Source organism: Takifugu rubripes, chromosome 16 (genome assembly GCF_901000725.2).
Source record: "Takifugu rubripes chromosome 16, fTakRub1.2, whole genome shotgun sequence".
In the NCBI taxonomy this organism is placed as follows: domain Eukaryota; kingdom Metazoa; phylum Chordata; class Actinopteri; order Tetraodontiformes; family Tetraodontidae; genus Takifugu; species Takifugu rubripes.
The window spans coordinates 12,008,499-12,032,005 of NC_042300.1; the positions used below are offsets into that span (position 1 = coordinate 12,008,499).

Here is a 23,507-nt window from a genome sequence, read left to right on the forward strand (position 1 = left end):
TTGTGCTACTGTGGACGTTCCGTATTTGGACCAACAGGTGGCAGCAGAGCAGCCAAAATCCACAAGCGCGTCAGCCGTGTCCGTGTAAAGATGAGGTCATCCTAGTGCACCACTCCAGTCTGGACCAGCCCTTAAATCTGCACTCAGAGCAGCCAGAACACCCACCACAAACTAAGAAGGCTTATGTAAGTTCCTGGCCTTGTAGCAAATGCCACAAATACTAAAAGTGCACATGAGATTTAAGCAGTGGCTGAATGATGGATTTAAATGTGTACCTTAACGGTCCATGCAAATCCCACCATAACGCCCAAGGAGTAGTTGGTCACAGCCCATATTGAGGCCCCGATCCAATCAGAAGATGGCCTCCATCCTTTGTGATGAGCCTAATGGGCTGATTCCCGCTGCAGAAGGCTCGGTTATAAGATTTCTCTTCCATTTACTCCAGAACATTATTGCTATTGTTGCATTGGCATAAATCACAAGATTAGAGAATCTGCATCACATTATGATTCACATGGTTGTGAGACTTTTATGGCATGCCTGGTAAACAGGGAGGATATCGACTCTGGAGCAGCGCACGACCCCGAACGCAGCCTCTCACTTTGAACTCGGTCGTTCAGTCAGGGTTCGGAGCTCATGGGCACGGGTGCGAGGGCGTTCCAACTCTCCTCCGAAGGTGGAGGCGCCTCTGACGCGCCAGCAGAGCCTAACTTTGGAGATGTTGCATGACAGTTACCACCCTGCTGCAGCCACTCATCGGCGCGGTGTAAAATTAGTGAGACAGATGTCTCCCGTGAGCCCGCACAGACATCTCCGCCTCTCAATCTGACTGGACCGAAACCGCTGCATCAGATATTTTCTTTGATGCAAAGAGAACAAAGACCATCGCGTCAGAATGGGTGTTTGTATGCGGATTAATATCGTGGCATCAATATAAAACCAGGCGCGGGTACCACAAACGCCTCTGAATGCAGCATTCCTGCAAAAACACCTGGAGCACGTGCAGGTACGCGCGCACCTTGCACGTCATAAGAGGAAGATGTGTGTGTGTGTGTGTGTGTGTGGGGGGGGGGGGGGGTGCAGGGCATAGGATCACTTTCTGCTCCCGTCTCTCCGGCTGACAGACCCGATGACATCATCCCCAACCGCGCAGCGTGGGTCACGGAAGTGGGCGTGGCCTGTGCGTTGAGGGGGGCGCGATTGGCGTCGCGCTTCTCCGATTAAAGGCGTAATCGACCATTGCTACGGTGGAGAGGCATGAATGAAGGAGTTTAATGTCACCCGTGTTGTGCTTACGTAGGCTTTTCTCGGAAATTGGCAACAAAAGAAATAGCAACTAAAGTGCACAATTTAATATATAAGGTTAATAGATGGGTTAATGTAGGGCTGTAATGGGTTAGTGAATAGCTGGATGGGGGGGGGGTGTTCAAATCTCAAATAAAAGGTGTTGAAGATGTGCAAACATTTACTTTAAACGGTTTGGACTGAAATAGTTGATGCAATATTTGCAATGACACTTAATTTAGCCAATGAGGACAGTGTTATATATGGCAGTAAAACAAATAAGTATTTCGATTTTTTTTCCCAACCGTTTCTGTTGGTTTTGTAGGAGGAAAAAAGGAGACAGCATGTAAACAGCCTGCGTCGGAAGACGGATGGGAAGCTTCTCGTTTTAGCGCACCTGCGGTGAGACTTTGGCCCCCAGACCGGCTCGGTGGCTAAATTCAAGAGTTCCGTGTTTAATGGATGTCTGGACTGCATTGGCTCGTGTTCCATCCCTCTGATATGACCCCCCAGCCCTGTCACTAACACTGACATGTCAGGACGTGTCTCGGCTGACTCCTGCCCCCGGAGCCGCTGCGCTCTCGCTGCCTTGTCTCTTTAAAAGGCGATCCCATTGCGCAGGATCCAGGGGGATGGCCCTTGAATGACTTGCGTGCGTGCGCGCGTGTGTAGATAGAGCTGCATCGAGATACAGTAGTAACCGAGAGTGAGGTGGCAGTCTTATTCCACATCGACACTGACTGAGCCAGCACACGTCCCATCCATGAGCCAGAGGCGAGAGTCGGGATGGCATCTGGAGGCGTCCGCAGACAGGCCCGGATCTAGTCTCCCCTGGGCGCTTGCTACCCCGGACCGAGCGAGGTATTCAACCGAAAGGGTCCGGAACGGATTTATTTCCAGCTGAGGCGACAGTTGGGACACTTTGCCAGCCGATGTGGCTGCGTGTTGGGTTGCGCGTCGGGTTCGGTGCAGGTTCGGTCGGAGTTCCAGAGGCGAATCGCTTGGTTTGAATCGGGTCACTCACAGAAATCTGTCCGAGTGAAGATCTCGGCTGCCGTCTCGGGGCTTTACGTCAGCGGCGCTTGATCTTATTGACTATTCATTTCTGCATTTCTGTGCTCAACAGGCGTTAATCTCCGCAGTAAGTTGCTCTCGACTCCGCTGCTGTGGAACAGCAACAAAGGACGGGAGCGCGCATTCATGGGACGCGACTTTGACAGCTCTGCATTTCTTGTCTTCTAACTTTCGTCTGCCAACGTGGGCGAATTCGTTGCCCGGCGTAGGAAATCATGGCCGAGGCAGCTCTCCCCGACCCGCTCCCGGACTTGGACGTCGTCATCGACCCGGATTTCGAGCCGCAGAAGCGACCCAGGTCTTGCACTTGGCCGCTGCCGAGGCCGGATTCGAACGCCGTGAAACCGGAGAGCCATGAGGCCGATATCATACCGGAGGAAGAGGACGACGAGGAGGACCCCGCCGCCGCCACGGACATCAGCGTCAACGACGCCGGTCTGGCGGCTGAAGACCAGAGCAGCAGCAGCCCCGCAGCGGACGGAGGGCTCTCCTCCCCCGGCCAGGAGAGCGGCGGCTCCCCGCTGTCCACGCACTCTCCCACGGCTGCCTCAGGCGCTCTGACGCCCGGCGCGCTGGCTGCGCAGACCCCGAGGAAAGCATCGTCTCGCCGCAACGCCTGGGGGAACCTCTCCTACGCCGACCTCATCACGAAAGCCATCGAGAGCTCGCCGGACAAGAGACTGACCCTGTCCCAGATCTACGACTGGATGGTGCGCTCCATCCCTTACTTCAAAGACAAAGGCGACAGCAACAGCTCCGCTGGGTGGAAGGTAAGAGTCGGCCCTGTCAGCCACACGGGACCCCCACCTCCCCTCCCAACCGCTTCCTCCTTCAAAATAAAAACAAAAAGCATGTGGCTAACACTGACGCGCACGAACGCGCCCGCGCGGCCGTGTCTTCACGAGCGTCTGGCGCTCCTTGCTGTCCCATTATCATTCTCCTGGAAATGAGACATTCGGCCCAGCAGAATCCCGACCAGCGACCCCTTTAAGGCCATTAAACACTAAAGGTGTAAGTTCTCACCAGCATTGCATCAGGCGGCTTTAATGGGCTTTTCGGATGAGGTATGTACACGATGTTCCTTAGAGGCCACGGTCATGTGGTGGAAATGAGAGCAAACAGAGACCTTGTAACCGGTTTTTCTGGAAGCACAGTAGCCTAGTTAGAGTGACACAACTCTGTTTAAGACTGAGAATAATAAAATTACCTAAGATAGTTTACCGGACTGCATCTTCTCCCATGGTTTAAATAGTCCTCCATGCAATCAAGTGAGATGACCGCGACTTACTTTCAGATATGTGTCAACATGCAGGTGACATTACACTGTTATGTAAACCCTGGCAGGGTCCTGTTGATCTTTTTGGTCAGGTAGGCACTTGCCAAGGTTGCTGGTTTGGGTCACGAGGGGATTGCGTAACTACTGCTTTGCTCTTTTCCTTATGGCAGTTACACAGTCACCCAAAAGACTTGTGGATACTTAGAAAGGAGGGTCAGAGGTCAAAGATTAGCGCCTGAAGATGTCCCCACGGGGGTGCTGGGGAGCCTCACGGCCTCATTTCGGCATTTGAAGTCTCGCTATGATGACGTTTGAGCGGAGAGGACAGACGGTCGCTGTGTGCGTAGCGCCGCAGAGTCAAGGCCGGCTTCACTCTCACCATGCTAAGCTGTTGCTCCTGGAATTTTGGGCATGAGGGCCAGGCCGCCGATGGTTTAGGGTTACGCTTGGCCCGTCAGTAAATCTCGGCGACACAGCCAAAGCCTTTTTACAAAGTTCTCTCGATTTGCAGCCCAGAGGTGCGTTAGCGCCATCGCACGGTAGCACGCCGCCCGCTGCCGTTCGCTTTGAGAGAAAAGCCTGTGAAACTAAAGATGGCCAGGTGTTCAGGCGACTCCCCGTGTAATGGGACGTCTTTTTCTGAGCCCTTGTTCTCTCTGCTTCACTCTCAGAGACTCTTAAGTTTCACCTTCACACAGTGATGGGTTTGAACACCTATGTTCCATGCAACCAGGGCACCTTTGTTGAAGAGCTTTGCTGAGCAAATCCCAGTAATCCCTCTGGGTTTCTCTCCCAGGTTCCCAGTTACATCACCCAGTTTCATATCTAAGTCATTTAACCATTAACCCTGGTAAATGAACACAAGCAGAACTCCAGGAATCATTGCAGTATATTACAACAGGCTATCCAGGTTATGTCATATATATAACTTCTTCTCTTTGTTGTCAAAAGAGAACTTTAGTAACCTTCAATTAATTATTTTTGTGTAGTTACTTGAGATGAAGTTACACTTTATAAAAACACATTTGAGAAGTGTAAAATTTCTAATTAATGGGACAAGATTTGTCATCTAAGGTTGTCAGGTTGTCAGTAACCCAACCAGTTAGCCTAGCTTGCTAGCACCATCATGGTCATACTGGTGACTATGGAGATACACTCGGAGGCTCAGAGAAAACTAGATATAAAAACCGTCGCAGATCTCCGTCAATAGATACTTGCACATCCGTTTGTTAGAATGTAGGTCGTTTATGACCTCACCTAACCAGTTTACCACTATTTTGTCAAAAAAAAAAAAAAAAAACACCACTCCTGCACAGCCATTTCAAAGAAACACCCTGATAAAACAGTCATGTAAATCATATATAAATGGGTGCCTTTAAGAGTTTGTCTCTGGACTTTTATAAGCACCACACCTCATATTAGCACAGTGCCATCTTACATGGGCAAGTCTGGTTTGGAGCGACTGAAATGTGTGCTAAAAGGAGCGCTGGTATGGCTGCGTCTGAATATAGCGCCTCTAACACCCTTGTAATGCTCTGAATGTGTGTGTGATTAGACACACCTTTGTGGATTTGCCTGTGCATCACTGCATATGTGAGCGGGAACCTCGTGGGCTCCTCTTACTTAACCGTGCTGTAACAGGTATCCAAATGCCTATCGGGGGGGACAAAACCAGTAATGCCACCGCCAACCGCATAAATAGACGTGCAAGTTTTAACAGCCCAGCACACTGACACCCAAGGCAGGTTGGGCCGATGATAAAGCTGACAACACGTGTGTTTTTGGGCCTCCTATACATTCCCCATGCAGACAGACATGTTCAGCTCTCCGAGGTGCATGTGTCCGGGCATGTCCAGGCCTATCACGAGGGTTCGTGACTGTTAGGAGCTGCTGCTGCCCCAATTTGTTCACAATATTTCACAATTTGTTCACAATATCTAAAATGAAGGCTGTTCCCGGGATAAAGTCACAATCAGTCTTTCAAGGCCAATGAGGTGTCGAGGAATAGCCATCAATGCCTGTTTCTCTGTGGAAGGCCGTCTGCGGCCGTGTCGTCCGGCACAATCTTTGCTCACGATGACAGGAGACACCGCTGCACAGCTTTAAATCGGACCTTGTCGGGAGGCCTGCAGAAAACATGGCTGCGCTGCCCCTGCGGGGACGTTGATTATCGTCCCGCGCGCTAAAGTGTTGATGGACAAACGCATAAAAGCTGCCAAAGAGGACAGAAAGACGGCGGCTAGGATTTCCACTTTCTTGACATAATCTGGTACAGCAGCTGGCTAGTATTTGGAGTAGTGTGTGTGTGTGTGTGTGTGTGCGTGTATGTGTGTGTGTGTGTGTGTGTGTGTGCACGCTCAGGTATTCTCTGAATACAATCTGGAGACTTCTCAAATGGAGCTGGCACCTCGCCAAGCTGAAGCTGAAGAAGCAAAAAGGCAATAAAAGGGGGAGTGGAGGTGGGCAGGAGGGGGTCGGGATGCAGACAGGAGAAAGGAGGGGCGGGGAGGGGGGGGGAGCAAATTAACAAGCTTTGCTCCAAGTTTGGTGAATCACAGCTGCCCTCTGGCTGTGATTCCCAATGGAGGAGTTAGTGGATGCGTGAGGCTCGAGGGGGCAATGGGTTATGGGAACCCACCGGCTCCAGAGAGCTGTCCAAGTATGAATAGTGACACCCTCAGCAGTCAACCTCTGTGTGGTGGGAACCCCCCAGGCTCTGTTCTTAGCCCGCTCCCAATCCCTGCGCGCGTTTAATGCGACGTAAAATGCTGGCTTTATTCTGAAGGGCTCTGTGTGATCGGTGGCGTCCACGAGCTTTTGGCCGCGGCCTTTATGTCTTTCTCCGTCTCTCTAATGCACGATTAGTCCTGTAACCAGGACTTAGTTAGTCCAAGATGTTTAGTATGTTGAGAAAAGCAGATTTTCCTGCCCCTTATTCCCGTTGCGCGTCCTCTCGCCATTTCCTAACCTTGTCTCGCTGCACGAGGCTCCTCAAAGACGCCTCTCAATTATTCAGCGCACTCGCGATGAATTCGCATCACTGTATTAATTTTTAAGAGGGTGCTCTTGCCTAAAGGCCTCTTTCACAGTTTCTCTCCCGTTCGTGGCTCCGACTCCTCTTCCCTCCACTGTCTCTCTCCCTCATTACTCTGCTGCCAGCTCCCTCATTTGCCTGGATGTAGAACAGCGCGGTGAGCAAAAACAGGCCGATTCTCCTCCAGAGCCTCGCCACTGAATCTGTTGTGGGCTTTAATGAAGGGAGATAAATCACACACCCCTACAGTCGGTGTAACGTCTACTGGATGTAGACGTAACCTTTGTTAGCTTTGCATAGCCGCTGCAAACCTCCCGCTTATTGCCTGTAGACATTATAGTCATTAGTGTGACGTTGAGTCTTAAACAAGACCGAGCAATTAATGATGGCTTTGAGTACGCAGACATGTTTTCTTATCCCGCTTCTCTTTTCCCGAAACCTTTTATGTCCGAAAGAGGACGAGAAAGGTTTATCAGGGTGCGGAAAATATCCCGTCCTTGCAGCCATGAGCCATGCTGGGAAGTGCTGATGCGGCAATTTCCAGCAGCCGGTGTGATAAATAATCTGGGGAACATGACATCATGTTTTATTATTGCACTAAATTGGAGCTGGGTTGCATCTTATCTGTCTGGTTAAATTACTCGTCACGTTAACAAAGACGTAAAAAGAAAAGAAAAAGCGCAAAACATATCTTGGAAACAATTCAGACACAAACAGCCTCAAAGTACTTCTGCATGCACAGCAAAAGTGTTGCTCATGTAAAAGCAAGAGCCCTGTTTGCAGAAGTGTGCTTTTTATGTGTATAATGTGCTGTGGTGTGCTAAAAATGGACCAGCAAGGAAACATTTGTGGTTGCTATGGTGTGTTCAGGGTCATATCAAAGAGGTGTTTTTTTAAGTGTCATGCATTAATAATATGTGAGACATTAATACAAATATGATGTGATAAACGTTTTAAATATGCTTTTAGGAGGCTGTTGTGGCTGTGAAGAGAAACAGAAGCCTTCATTCATGTCACTCTGATGATGATTTTGTGCAGCTTTTTATTTTATTCTTTGTGTTCTGTTTATTTTATTTTATTTATTTATTTTTTAATGTTTGACAGTTTGGAAATGAGGCTGCTGACCGTATTTAACTAATGCCTTTCATGGTGCAAACATGGAGCAGGAGTCACATTTATATAGTAAATTAGGCCCCAGCACTGATGAAAGTGAGGAAGGGAAATGAGAAGTTGTGGTAAGACACCCACTTGTTTCCCGAAGCTGCCTGCAGTTCAAACCTGATTTCAGACTTCATGCTACGCTAAGCTAAGCTATCTAGCTACATCACGATTTCAGTCGTGCTGTAACAGTCATCAAATAGAGGGACAGATGACGGTTCACCTCCACTTTCATTTCCATGCTGTGAAGGTCCTTCGAGGAAATCTTTCCGTCAAACGGGGAGCGACTCTATTTCCTGGCCAGTAAGACGCATGTGCATGGAGGCATGCATTTGTTACGTGTTTGCAGGGCCCGTCTCCATGGCAACCTAAAACTGGTCAAGCAGGTGGAGGGCGACTCATAGTTTGGATGACAGCTGATAAGGGCTCCCCTCCCTCTTGGTTCTGACACACACAGACGGCACATACCTCGCTTTCAGGCCTTGCTTCTCAGTTTCTCTGATAACCACATTGCTGAAGTGGGCCCCTCTGCCTCTTGTCGCCCTCATCCTCGGGAACTGACTCTCTCCACCACACACACACACACACACACACACACACACATAATACATGACCCAGCTCCTTAATCTAACCCTAACATCCCAACGAACCCCCTCACCCTCCCCCAATTCTAAGCTCAACCCTAAAACCATGTTTGAACCCCTTTGAATTTGTGGGCCCCACCTCACTAACAGGGCTCCAAATTTGCTGAGAATGAAGATTCTGGTGCTCAGAACAATTCTTGTCCGTAATTCAACAATTGGGTTTTTTAAAGGAATTGTCTGAGCAGCATTTTTGTGCCTTTTGGGAGCAGCGGCCAGGTGAACGTCCTCTCTACCCTCAGCCATCACTTAGACTCTGCTGATTTAAAGCGATGAATTTGGCCCGCTGAATTGACTGGTGGCGTTTAAACTTTAATTTCGTTCCTTCTGAGCTTGTCTCTTTCGGTTACTTCACTCCACCTGTCCGCCATCGCAGAGTCTCTAAAGAGCTGCCCGAGCCTCCTTTCTTAATTTAGATTTAAGTGACTGAAATAAAGCTTCCTGTCAGCAGAGTGAATGACAAGAAGACAAGGAATGGTGGAAAATGGAGCTTGGGTTGAGTGCTGAGAGTGGTGTGCGTGTGTATTAGGGAGCAGGCTTTCACATATAGACTAGCGTACGCGGCTAGTAGAGCTCGGAGGTGCACGTGGACACTTCAGCCTCTCAGTCCTCCCAGATTTGAGAAGCAAAGACTGAGATTCCACCCAGCCGGCCACCTGTTCAGCCTTCAGGCTTTATCTCTGGACATACAGGATTCTCTCGTGTCTGTGAAACCCTATAGGTCAGAGTCGCACGCAGAATGCACGAGAGCGCGCAGCTTGGGACGTGCTGCTGTGCGCTGACATTCACGCCGTCCATGTATCGTTACAAGAAGGGAAGATGTTACAAGCTCTGACAAATTACATGCGATAAAGACTCCCGTGATGTTGACGGTGGTGATTTATTTGTACCAAATACAACTTCCCAAAAGTGTGTGTGGGTGTGTGTGTGTGTGTGTGTGTGTGTGGGAGTGTAATCTTCCAAGGCTTGCTCAGACTTTTGCCTTGAGATGGAATTTCACACTACATTCTGCCTCAAGGCCAAAACGAACCAGCCTCTTTAGCCCTAATCCCACTCTCCAGCTACATCTTCAAGTCACAACTGTGACCACGGAATTTTGTGTGTGTGTGTGTGTGTGTGTGTGTGTGTGTGTGTGTGTGTGTGTGTGTGTGTGTGTGTGTGTGTGGTTACATTCGAATGAAGGCCAGCCATTATTTGAGCCTTCTTTTGCCTCTGGACGTCGAACCAGAAAGACGAGTCTGGCGTCGGCGGCCGAACAACTCGGGAGGACGGGAAATGTTTCCTTGTGTTTTGGGTCTCTGGCGCGTGCAAGTGTGGGTCCCCTCGAACCGTGCCAGGCATCAAGTTTCAGTTTAGCCAGTTGTCTGTCTTATCTGCCTGTGGAGAACATGTCATAAAGTCGCTGTCTTAAGCTCAGACTCTGTCCAACGATTCTTATCGTCCTTCTTCTGTCCCCATTGCAGGCTTGTGTGAACATATCTCACCCGCTACTGAATAAGTTACTACGAATCCCATGACTAAATCACCCTGAGCCGGTCGTTAGCCCTGCTAGGAGCTGTTGCAGGCTGAGAACTAGCTGATGCGTTTTAAAGATTCAGAGATGCCTCCTAGCGTCTCGGGCTGTGGCCTTCTGATTACGCCGCAGCGAGCAGATGGCGGCCGACTCTTCTGCCGATAATCACAGCTGAAAGGTGTCGGAGGACGATGCAGTTTTGCTTCGTTTTTTTCCCGTGAAGGATCTGGAAGTTTTTGTCCATTTTCGGTTAGAGGAACATGTTCCGGATTAAGAGGTCAGTGTAGCTCCGAGGCGCTGCCTTTCTCCCCTGCTCTTGTCTTATCTGTTATCGTTTATGAGGCTTAGGTAAACCTTTGTGTTTGCCCACCTGGCTTTTCTGAGTGAGAGTGGGGGGAGGGGCGGCGGGACGATAAGGGTCAGCAGATATGCAGTGGGAGAGGGGTTGATCTAATAAGCCATAACCGCGTGCGTTGGCTCGCCCTATGTACAAACACACTTGACCTTTGGTCCGGTGCATTTTGGACCAGATGCGAATGTATTAACGTCCCTCCAGACTGCGGTCGGGACTGCTGAGTAAGCGAAACCCGACTCCAGGTTCAATGGCAGGAACATATCTACCTTAAACTGTCTAAGGGAAAAGGTCACAACTTGACTGCTGACCTGCTAACCGAGACAGAAGTGATTGCGCGCAACCTCTCACCGTCCCCACCCCCCCCACCCCACCCCTCTCAACCTACAGCTGAGACCTTCTCCTGCCACGTTTGGGCTCTGGCAAAATTCAACAGGGGGGTGTTGCATGTAATGAGGAGCTTTAAACCACGCACGGTGGGGTAATCGTGCGCGACCAGACATTTGTGCCCGTCGGCTCAGCACAGCCCAACGTTCCGTGGCAGCGCTTGGGGTGAAAAGCCTTTCTGCAGAGGTCAAAGGTCTTCAACCGGAAGGACTCGCGGCCGCCGCACAAACGGCGTCTCCTTAATTAAACAAACTGGTGAGTTTCCAAACTCCCGCTCCGGTGTTGCTCCGAACGCCACCTGGCACGCCGCTGCCTTCGTCCCCGTTGTTGCGTCACATATCTCGGAAGGGCACGACAGGACGGCGAGTCAACCTGCGGGAATGAAGCAGCGAAGCGGAGCGCTCCTTAACCATGGATGCGTCGTAATGAATCCTGCTGGGGCCATTAGTGACCCTGTCCTTCAGCAGAGTTCACTCCTCGTGCATCTTAATCTCACCACCTCCCTTTTTATTTTTTTTCTTAAATTGAGCTGGGCGGCAGTGAGTGTGTGTCTGGGAGAGTGTGTGGAGCCAGAAGGCCCATGGTGCCCTGCTCTTCCCAGACAGGAAGTCTGCTCAGCTTGTCCTCTTCACTCTGTGTATTTGGGTTTTTGGGGGGTATTTTGCATGTGCGCCATTGCTCTCAGTTTGTGGCACATCCCTGTGTTCCCACGGCGACCTTCATCCGAGCCAATGAGCCATCTGTCCATCAATCACTTGGTCCCTGTGCGCTGCCGAGGGGAGAAACCGATACTCTGGCTCTGACCTGGAGACCCCGAGGCTCTCTGCAGTTAGGACAGATTGCTGAATACACACGCAAACACAGTCGGAGGATTTGAACACACGCAAATAATGATTGCAGAGCAAACTGGAAGCAAGGGTGGGACACCTGTGGAGGCGGCTGTTGTTTGGATATGAACCCGCCCTGCCGTCCTGAGCAGTTTGTGTGTAATGTGGATCTGCAAAGGGATGGGGGAAGGGGGGGGGCTAAAGCAGAGGAAAGCCCTGGCTTCAGCTGTTGTTGTAGATTTCCCACAAGAGAAATCCTCACTTTCTCTGCACAGTCAACTCTATGTCCTTCTTTCCTTTCTGGGGGAATGAATCCAGGAGACTAGGAAAGTAGCGGGGGAGGGGTGTGCAGAACCATGCTGGGGCAAAGTGATATAGCGTGAGGAGTCAAGCAGACGGCCTCACCCACTTACACACACACACACACAAGACAGAGAGAAAGTTAGATTTTTTGGGTTTTGCCCAGACCAGTAATGTAGAGGCTGAATTTTAAAAGTCCGACATCGGCATTTATTATTAAAAAGGTCTTCAAGTGATCAGAACAGGAAGACGATGTCATCTAGTTACAGTGTCTGTTTCAGAGTCGTAATAAGGGCCTCAAACACAAAAGATAACAGCAGCCAGAGCCAGGATGTGACCCAGCAGGAAAATATAACACCCACCCATTCAACATGGGAGGCCCGGCGATCTCTCAGATAGTCCGTGTGATCAACATAATCAACCGCCCCCCCCCCCGTGGTCCCCAGAACAGCGCCTTGTATTTACCCACCACTTCGATTCAGTGTGGTTTAATGGTGCGTTCAGATTGGAGGCTCATGTTGCTCCTCCTGTCCTCTCACTCACCCATTGTTGTATAATTATCCCCAACACCTCAGTCCAGCTTGGGTGGGTCTATTTTTTTGACGCGAAAGGTTCAATATTGGTCCGGAATCCATTTTCCTACGAGCACTTGAGTCGGCCTGTGCATTATTCATGAAGGCTCATCGTCCGTGATTGGCGCGGCTCCTCGGTGCAGTCAAGGGAGACGCGCCTGTGGCTGCGAGCGACGTGCACGAGGCTGCCAGGGAGAGACAGACCTGTGCTGACCGCCGCGTCCTCAGGATGGATTATTGATGCGCAGTGACATCATGGTGTGGTTGAAAGGCTTTTAGGCTGATTAATGTTCAGCGTGTGTGTGTGAACCAGATACAGGATCTGGCTTGCACAAGCGTTTTTTTGCCTGTGACTATATGTGGATCTGTGACTGCAACTGGAGCCTATAACTGTGTGCATGTTTAAATCAAGTTTGTTTTCCAGAAAAACGCTGTGGAAATAAAATCTACCGCCTGTGTGCCATATTATAGCTTTTGGGCTTCCTTTTATTCACATAATCCATCATTTCCACAGTGTTGGCTCTGTTGTGTGCTCTATAAGCCTCCATCTCTTTAAATATGGGTTAGTGTGTCTCACTCTGCACCCCCCCCCCCCCCCCCCCCCCCCCCCCTTCCCTTTAGTTTGTCTGGCTGTGGCTTTTTTTATTGTCTTTCTTTTGAGACTCATTTTCCTTCCTGACCTTTTTTAGGAAGAAAAACATCACAGTAAAAACACGGCACAGAAGCAGAGCGGAACAGATCCAGTGTGCATTAGTTATGCTGGAAATGCAAAGTCTTATGCAAATCTGTGCAGTTTGAATCCTGCTTGTGGCAGCAGAATGGTCTCAAAAGTGTGTGTGTAAGTAAATGCACGTTGGTGACTGGTGTGTGTGTGTTTATCCCATCTCCAGGCTGGGCCCACGTGGTTCCTTGTCTCCTTAGGAAATTTCCTACTTTTTTGGAAGCACTTAACTCGAAAAAGTTGATGTTCGTTACGCAAAGACAAACCAAGTACGGCAATAACTAAAGGGTTTCTATTTTTATCACGGTCTTACGTGGTTTACCATCAGCTGCGTGAGTAGTCGTGACAAAAATACACCAGTGAGGCTCAGCTGAAAAGGGTTCAAACTCAGCAGTTTGTTTGTCAATTTCTTTCCCTTTTTCTTTTTAAAGTAGCAATCGGGCATGTAAAATTCAGGTTCAAATAATTACCCCATGGCAAACATCAGGGAAGCATTTTACAACTTGTTGACTTTTAATCACATTAGCGTACTATTTAAGTGCCTTGAAGGAGGTGGAACATCGAGCTGACAGGCTCAGAGAAGGCTAGTACGTGCCGGGTGCTAAGCAAGGACAAATCTGGGCCACTAATCCTCTATTTAGCGTTAGCTAGTATTAGCCTTCATCTGTCTACGGTTAAAGACACCAAGGCAGAAGGCAAGGGTGGACGCCACTGCACTTATTTATATTTGTCTGTCGGCTACGTTGCGCCTCAACACCCTTCGTTTATCCTCGTTCACCCCCCCCAACTCTTCCCTTTGCTGGGTTTCTGCTGTCAGACTGGCCCTTTTCCTCCCTCTGTCTGCCTCATTCTCTCGGCCCCAGTGTGACTATAGAAAACTGTATGGAGACAGTGCCAGAGCGCAGCAAAGAGCGGCGGCTGCCATTGGCTTGCTTGCACTCCACCCTCACTCGTGATTGGCCGCAGGCCTCAACGTAGAGTTCAATCAGCTGTGTGGAAGCGTATGTAGGTCACTGTGTAGCGATGTGAGTTCTCTCCCTCCCCTCCTCCACCTACTGGGTTCGGTGAACCGGCTGTTGTGTTAATTGGCCACGTTTCAGCTTTCAAACCTGGAGAGACTTGAGGCGAGGGAGGAAACGGGGAGATGAAGAAGTGTGGCTCGAAGTTGGAGAAGCAGGAAAGAGCAGACGAGCCCGGCTGGAGGAGAGAGGGTGATTTGACACAGTGTAGCCTGTTGTACTCGGTCAGTCAAGAACACAATATTTAAACAGACATCCCTTTGCAAATACAGCAGTGTGGTATTTAAATTCTCTCTGTTCAAGGGGGCTGTTGCTATATGATGCTGGCGAGAGTAACACTGGTGGCGAAGAAGGAGAACGTCAATTTTTTTTTTCAACCTGTTGCATTTCCCATCTGCTTGTTCGCCATCGAACCACAGTTCGCCATCACAGAGACTATCAGTTGGTTATCTAATCTGCAGGGTTTTGACTCTGTGGGCATCGTAAACCCACTGATAACACAGCGCAGGCCTGTCACAGCAGCCCCACGCGTCCTCTTCCAGCCGGTCTGCTGCCCCGAAGTGATGCCTGACAGCACTCGGCTGTGCCAGTGAATAATTCAAACCAAACCAAATTCGTCTGCATTGCTTACTCAACCCAAAAGTGCCGGGATAAAGACAGAGAAGCACACACACAGACAGACACACAGACTCGTAAGTGGCGGTCCCAAAGCGCTGTTCATCGTAGTCTAACCCAGACACGCAGACGGTGGAAAGCAGACAAAATAAATTCTTGAACACCTCCCTTTGCTGCTCCCTCTGCAGCCCTGTCTGTCTACATACTTCATATTAAAAGCGCCCCACGGCGGCTCTCAGCCCTCCTTTTCCATGTCTGGTTGTGTCCCCATCCATAGGTCTCGCCCTGCTACACCCACCTCCAGCTTCTTTTATTCATTACTGCAATTTCATTCAGTTGCAACCTCGGTATTCGAGGGGTGAAGTGCATTCACGTCTGTCCCCATTCTTGATCCTCTTTTTGGGAAATGCGTTGACCCTTTCCTCGCTCTGCCCCAGCTTTGAACTTAATGTGCCGGCTCTTCCCCAGCCGCACTCAAACACGCACACAGACAGACAGACAGACAGACAGACACACTGCGTGCATTTAGCCAGACTATTACCCTCTTAGTCAGCCAGCCACTGACCCACTTAGAGTGGCAGAGAGCACCAGACGACTCCAGGGCATCCGGGGGAAACCAAGGCTGCAAACAGCGACAGATTTAGACAAACAAGTGCGGATATGGGGGACGAGCTCGCGCAGTAGGATCGCGCTGGGGAGAGAATACCTCGACCCTGTCTGGCCGTGGTGGCGTAGGGGAGGACAGCGGGGGAGGTCGACTACTTAAATCAACCTCACCAAATGTCACCAAGGCCGTGACACTTTGACCTCGGGCTCCGTGCAAGTGTGTCTAACAAGCACAGCTGAGCAACAATGTTTTCTAGTGTGTGCAAACGAGCACACCGCCAATGCAGGGCAAGATCATGTCGGGTACAAGGACCGCGTTTCTATTATTCACGTATAAAATGTCTGAGGACGCCGTTTGTCTACAGTCACAGTGGGGAGAGGTAGACACGTTCTGTTTCCAGTTAGAAGCATCTTTATAGCAGCTCTTCAACATTTCCATCGATTAAGGATATAAACGGCTGCTACAGAATACTGTGGGTACAGACCAAGGCCGTGGGTACCCCTGGTGAGGAATGTGGCATTACTTTAGAGGCAGGCCGTCCCAACATTAGCTGAACCATCAGCTCGTGACCAGAAGAGAAAGCGTCAGACCGTGAAGCTCGTGCACACTAGCTACTTCCCTTTTCAGTGGTTATTTCTGTCATGTTCGCCCTGTGGCAGCTGACTGCTCGTGCCACACCGGGGAAGAGGTGAGCACATGATGACTTCCCCGGGGACTAGAATACAAAAGCAATGTGGACTCGTGTCAGGTCAGGCCTCCGTGTCAAACACCGTGAGAGCCGTACGTCAGAGGCGAGTCAATATTTTCTAAAGAATCAGGGCACGCACAAGGTCAGCTTGGCCAATTTTTATTTTCCATGTCGATGTGGTGGTCTGGCTGGCTGAAAATAGTTCTGCACTCTTTTTTCTGCACTCATTCTTTTTTCTCCTCTATGGTTTACATAGCCTTCACGTCCAGGCTCCAAAGGATTACCATCACACCTCTTTCAGCAACTCCAAGCCCTCCGGCTCCAGTCAAGTGTGTGTGTGTGTGTGTGTGTGTGGGGATGGGCTTTCCTGAGCTTACACTTTTCTACCCACTCTGGTTCCTCAGAGAAAAGAAACTGTAGGAGGAAAAACAAAAAAGAAATGTGTAAATAGGAGAGAGAGAATGTGTGTGTGTGTGTGTGTGTGTGTGTGTGTGTGTGTGTGTGTGTGTGTGTGTGTGTGTGTGTGTGTGTGTGTGTGTGTGTGTGTGTGTGTGTGTCCAGGGGGGACTGAGTGATTGTTGTTGCTCACTAACACAGCGAAGAGTCAGAGTTTTGGGCTCACAGCCAGCTAGTGCCACCACCAGAACTGACTAACAAAGGAGCTTTCAGAGAGTCAGAGAAAAGGATGAAATCGACAAATAAAAATACAGAGGATTGACTAAAAGAGATTGCCAGAGGGAGAGAAAAATAACCAAAATAAGAGAGGAGGAACAAGCAACTAAGGCAGGATAGACATGAGGAGTGGGAGGAGGCTTTGCAGCAAATGACCGAGACTCATTCACCAGCCTGTAAAGTAGATTAAAGAGATCCAGCGTAGCTGCAGCGCTCTTGTTTTCTGTCCACCCTCCTCCTTCTTAACACCCACCCAATCCCAGTTTAGCCTCCTAAAGGTCACAGAGAAACGGTTCAACTGAAAACTACAAGCGGACATCAACTGTCAGGCATACTCTGCAGCCCTCTTTTTCCCTTAAGGTGAGGTCAGGGGAGGTGCACTACCGTCGCTGCGTCCTCGGTCCCCTGCTCCGGCAGAGGCCTCCGCTTCCCCGCCTCCCCCTGCACGAAGTGCTGGTGGCATCTGGAAATGAGTAACCTTGGTGATGGGTGGGCGGGGCGAAGGACCGCGGCTGCCAAAATACATGAGATAATGTACACAGACACAGAAAGCAGAAATGGGCTGTACACAAACCTGAAAATGCTGCCCGTATGGAAAAGAACCCGAATGAGGTGACCTGGTGGGGAGGGAATGTGACTCCAGAGAGGCCACAGCGTGGGTGTGGGCACTTGTGTGTCTTTGTGGAGCTGTGTGGCGTGTAATGAAATGCCAGCCTGATGGGAGTGTGTTTGCGTGTCTGTGTTGTCATGTATGAGCGCCTGAGAGAGAAAAGAGAAGGGAAGGAAGCCAGAGGAGGGCCTCCGGCATCCCCGATGACCCCGAGGCCCGGATGACACGCTCAGGCCCCAAACAGCGCTCTCCAACACGCGGGTTTACAAGTTCGCGCCATTGTTGGTTCAAAATAAATACCGGCTCTTGATAATAAGGTACAGACCACTCAAGAGTCCGCTAATGAAATTCCATCACGGTCGCCATGGAGCCGAGGACAGACGAGAGGCGTGCACGCGGGCAATGAGGAGCAAATATAACCTCTAGAATAAGAGCACAAATCTCACTCTCACATGTCTGGGCTTCCTGGTCCTGGCCTAAATGTGTGGACAGGTTTTGTTTTTGAGTGTTGAGCAACTCCTCGTAACTTTGTCTTGCAGTGCGATAATTAATTTTGTGCGCACCAGAAAGACAGACGGGACAAATATTGCTCAATAACTTGTGTTATAAGTCAAGCTTTCAAAGCCAAACGGAAGTGCAACAGGTTGCCGCTACACGCAGCCTCCTGCAGTAATGGTTTCAGGCACGTTTTCTGAGCATGAGGAGAAAAAGAAACGCAAAGAGGAAAAACGTTTGATTTAAGCAAGCGATGCGTTTCGATAAGGCGGAAGGTTCAGTTCTCGGTTCGGTCTCTGCCTTCTGAAAAACCGGGATCTGTGAAGAGGTTACACAGAATAAATCCGCACTCCAACACGGTCGCACGTGCGCAGCGATGTGTTAACGCACGGAGCTGCGAGTGGACGCGCAGGACAGGAGGACGTGCAGGTTTAAGCTGACTAAGCAGCGTTTGGGGCCAGAGCCGCGTCATCAGTGGTTTCCTTTAGCAATGATTAATAAGCTTAACAGTAGCACGCTGCACGCATATTAATAAAGGCTCAGGTCGCTGAGCTCTGCTCACGCACGCACACACACGTATACACACAATCAGGTATAATCACATTAGACAAACAATCGAGTGAGTTACTGCCGTCCTGTAACAATGGTGTCGCTTCAAATTGGAATTCCAAAAGATTGTCTGAAAGTTCTTGAGCCTGGAAGTGGAGGGGAAGAAAGACAAACATCGGATTTATTCAAGAGTGAGGGGCGTAAGATTTAGACGGAGGGGGTTGCGACACAACGACCACGCTCCTTCCCTTTTTTTGCGTCTAATCAGGAAGCCACGTGACTCCTCGAGGCTGGGAGGCTCTGTGCAAGGGGCCTGTTTAAGAATGTGTACATTAGAGACATAGAGCTGGAAGTGCTGACATCAGCACAGTCACTGACACTCACACACACACACACACACACACACACACACACACACACACACACACACACGGTACAGTATAAACACTTTGGGTCTCTTGTTGTCCGTAAACTTAAATTATTCTTGATTTTTACTGCACTCTCCATATCAGATGTAGCTGCTGAAACGTCTCATATACCAGTAATCTTCCTTTTCCCTTCACAAAAGCCTTTTCTACCCCGAGGCTTCTTCTAAACCCTTATTTGTACATCAGCTCATGCTTCCTGCCATGTTGGACACCTCTAAACGCGACTTTTAAAACCCCTGTTTGTCAGCATACAGCCCAGGAGTCGGCGGGCTGCAGGCTGCTGTGTGTTTTGTGTGCTCTGTATCTGTTTTTAGCACCATTAGAGAACACCAGCAGGGCCCCAACTCTAATCCACACCAGATGTGAACGGCACCAAAACCGAAAACATGGACGACACATGCAGGCGCACGAATGCACAAACAGCTCCAATCTACATTTCCAGGATTTAGTAGGTTGGCATGATTAAAGTGTAATGCAATTATCATCATGACCTGCTTGATTCAGGTTATAACACTGGAGTATGGCTCCTTATAATACATATGCTAACAGATAACAGAAAATGGCTCAAGCCATCATGGTTCTGACCTGCCTAGAACCCTGAACGTTAAGTGAAGTGAGAACACAGCAGGGCACTTGGAACAGACATGAGCGAAGATAGAAGGCACGCCGCCCTACTGGCAAGCACGGAGGGAGACTGATGGCGAACATGTGAGCGTGTGCCATGTTCGGACCGTCTTACATTTGTCATGAAGCGCTGCAAAATCCACGACACACAAAGAATTGGACATTTAAGGAGAATTTAACAGAGGTGGCGACGCGGTTCTCCCGGTCGGTCGGACAGTTACGGGTTTTGCTCACTGACTTCACCAATAGAGAGAGCAGCAAATCCATATTAGCGTCCTGGGCACAAACCAATTGGCCCTCCTGGGATTTTCTTTAAAGGCCAGTTTTAATCAGCAAGTGCAGGGATAGAGAAAACTATAAAAGAAGACGTGTGAGGGGTTTTTTTAATCCAAAAATGGCCCTATCAGGGTTTTAGCTCGCGTCACACCCGAACAGAGAGATGAATCTGCAGCATTCCTTCTACTCAAAGGTGTTGGGTTGTTAAAAATTCCTTGTTTCTCTCTGGTTAAAACCAGCACGTCGGTCCGCAGCTGCTGTGCTTAGTCTTTATTTCCAATGACCCGCAGACGGTTAAGCGCAACGTGATCTTCCTGATGGCTGGAGGAGCCTGCGAGCGCTTTGTGGCTGGGTGTGAAAGATGAGAGTGAGATCATGGAGCTGTGGCAGGAGAAGGTGCAGGAATAACAGCTCGGATGCTAAAAAGGAAAGAAAATCTGCCTCTTGTTAAATGTTGTTTCCCAATAGGGAAACCAGCAGGATGGAGGATGCACGAAACCTTCCTGCAGGAGTAGAAGCCTTCTGCCCCGGATAATTAGGAACCACTCTGCCCTCCCCATCTCACACAGAGATGTAATTACAATTAATCATTCAGACGCCCTGTAAGTCTTAATGCTAAAGCTGCCCTCCAGCGTCCCTTTATCTTTCTTGCCCCCCCCACCTCAGTGCCTCTCAGCCTCTCACACATGCAGTTTAAAGGTGCCGTTAATCACCTGTTGTCTCATGGGTCCTCTACTGTGCCTCCTATTAGCTTCTCATGTCTTCTCCTGTCTTCTCATGTCTTCTCATGTCTTCTCCTGTCTTCTCATGTCTTCTCATGTCTTCTCCTGTCTTTCACCTGCTGCCGTTACACCTAACCCATGGCACCCCGCTGTGCTTTTATTGCCATTGTTGCATTAACGAAGATAATTCATCAGTGAATCCAGAGGACAAATAGGAAAATCATGGTACTCAATCATTTTCTAAGGACAAAAGAGAGAAAAAGCAGAGCAGTGGGACAGAGATAAATGGCACTAATATATTGGGCACATGTTAGCTGCAGATAGCTCATTTATCTTTAGCATTATCTAAATTGTGTCTTTGTTTGGGTTGTTTTTAAGGATTTAGATGACTAAACTGGCAATAAATGGATAGATAGATAGAGAGATAGATAGATAGATAGATAGATAGATAGATAGATAGATAGATAGATAGATAGATAGATAGATAGATAGATAGATAGATAGATAGATAGATAGATAGACTTATGCATTTCTGTCCTGCAGCTCTGTTTTCTTCATATACAGAGGTCATCTTTGTCCATGCTGATTGAGTGTGTGCGTGCGTGTGCGTGTGTGTGCACGTGTGTGTTCTTGGCAGACGCTGTTGCACAGTTAGGACGCTGTGTCCTGGAACTCGTGCTGATAAACCCAGCAGATATATTGTCCCAAAGCAAAGCGTACCACCCTCCTCTGTACCGAACAGCATGTGTCTGTAAACAAACACCAGGCGTCTCATGACGACATCCGTCCTAAATTCGTCTCCTCGTCCAAATTACCTTTGTGACCGTGAGCCACGAGCAGACTGTGGCCACGCTCCTGAGCCGATCAAAACACACCACGCGGCTGATGCCTAGCAGCGGTAACGGGATCGACCGTGCCTCCACACAGGCCCGTCCTGATTGGCTGTTAAGGGTGGGTTGGGTCAACTGCCTCTTTTACCTCTGTGTCACTGATTGGAGGGGATGAATAAGTAAACAAGTAACAAAAAGTCTTTGAGCATGTGACACAACCCGGGAATCAAGTCATACAAGGAGAGACAGTTGGAGAAGCAGAGACAGATATTTCATAACAGAACCCCCTTATTTGGGTGGCACGGCCATTGGCTGCCTTCTCCTCGTGAAAAGGTTCCAGGGTTGGTGAAATGCGAGAGATCCCGCGGCCGGGCGGGGTGAGGCCGAGTTACCCGCTAAACGGGGCGCTTTAAAGATTCCTTTTGCCAACTTCCAGATCTGCCTCAGGGCGCACACATGCACAGGACGTAAACGGCACACGGACGGAGGGAGACACCAAGCCAGTGGCTGGAAAATATATGTAGGATTGAAGAGAATGGAATGTTCTGTCTGCTGTCCAGAGTGCAGAAACCTGGACGCTGTTCGTGTGTGTGTGTGTGTGTGTGTGTGTGTGTGTGTGTGTGTGTGTGTGTGTGAGAGAGAGAGAGAGTATAAATCCCCAGACTGTTTATTTATAAACTGCTTTATGCAATCGCACTTATTGATTCTCAACTACACCTTTGCTTATATTTGTTCAACGTCTAATGTTTTTGGTGTCCATGAAATGATTCAAGAATATTTTAGTTACTTAGTTTTTCAGTTATTTTTGTTACCTCGTGCGCTGTACATAGATTTTAATCGGTCATTTCTCCCGAACACAACACCAAAGGTACGAGGCTCAGCTCATAAAGAATGACCAATCACAGCGGGGAGGGTTTCCAAGCTGGGGGGTGTGGCCAACAGAAGAAGGAAGAGCTCGTGTGTGTGTGTGGGTGTGTGTGTGTGTGTGTGTGTGTGCTTTCTCTGTATTGTCTCACTGGTGAAGACTGGGCCAGCCATTAACTTATTTCTCTCAGAAACCTAACCGGGTTCATGCGTTTGAGTTCGGATACGCGCTGTAGCTGGGTGATGAAACACACTCGCAACACCACTGCTGCCTGGCTACACCAGCCTGATCCAACGCACCAATCAGGGCTCCTACGATGTGCACAGCCTATCGGAAAGCTCGCTTTGAATCACGGGGACCAATCAAACGAGGGTGTGTTCTGAGCCTCACCAATGGAAGATATAGTATACGTTGGCTCAAAACAGACTTACATGAATGGGAACGTTACACTTCCCACCTACACATCTCCAGAAATCAGAGAAAGGAAAGCACAGAGATCACTATAGTGGTGAGGACAGTGATTAATTGTTCCCACATGTTGTTGATGGACAAAAAGGCCCCTGTGTTTCTGATTCAGGCTGCAGCTGAGGCACTTTTTCTCTCTCGAACACACACACACGCACGCACACACACAGCTGTAGCCTATATTTGAGAATCAGTTTACTTCAGAAAACTTAAACTTGTTAAGTTCTTGTTTTAACTCCTTGCTGCGGCAAAGAATATTTGGACACTTTAGGACAGTATTTGCCGTCTTCCCAGGGTTAGATAAGTTTGAGAGAAGCACGGTGGTCTAATTTCTGCACAGAATATATTTAAATACAGCTAAATTAGCTTAGCATTAGGGAAAAAAAATGAAATTGGGCAAACCACAAGAGCACTAAGGAGTGCTTAATAGCTATTTTGTTAGTCCTCTGGCTCTAATTTGTGGTATTCAGTGAACTAAAAGTAAGATTATTAGCATTTTTTTCTTTTCCTCCAAGTGTGACAATGAAAAACCAAAAACTAAGTCACTGTTGGTATTTGCTAGTCTGTGGTTTATCGAGTTCTGTTGTGAAACAAATTTCCCATCACAGTGGAAAGCTTTTTTTTTTTTTTTACTAGATGAAAAGGGAACGTCCCAGAGGAGCACATTCCCAGTTACAGAGGTCTGAGGCTAATAATCTCCAAAAGGTTCAGTGAGGAATGAAAGCCGGTAGTTGTGGAGTTAAGAGTCAATTGCCAAACTTTGGATAATTTCAGTGTATATTTATTTAATAAAATGTGACCCGAGAGCCTTGAAATGAAACAGGAACTGCCTGTTGAGAATGTCTTTTATCCAAAAGATAAAAGGTGTTTTGTGAGAAAGATGGCAAAGGTTTGGAAGGATCT

At 49.0% G+C, this 23,507-nt stretch overlaps 1 protein-coding gene across 2 annotated transcripts in view; it reads left to right on the forward strand.

The window, feature by feature from the left end:
* The first annotated feature begins 1,904 nt into the window (after nucleotides 1–1,904).
* Nucleotides 1,905–23,507, forward strand: part of foxo3b (forkhead box O3b) — a 28,688-nt gene continuing 7,085 nt past the window's right edge. The window contains exons 1-2 of one of the 2 annotated variants that reach the window (XR_003891177.1): nucleotides 1,905–2,145; nucleotides 2,411–3,128. Coding sequence is in view for 1 of the 2 variants with exons in the window: in XM_003971883.3 (XP_003971932.1) it covers nucleotides 2,574–3,128 (555 nt within the window). In the remaining variant the exon portion in view is untranslated. The remainder of the gene's footprint in view (nucleotides 2,146–2,410; nucleotides 3,129–23,507) is intronic. The other variant, XM_003971883.3, reaches the window with a different exon arrangement.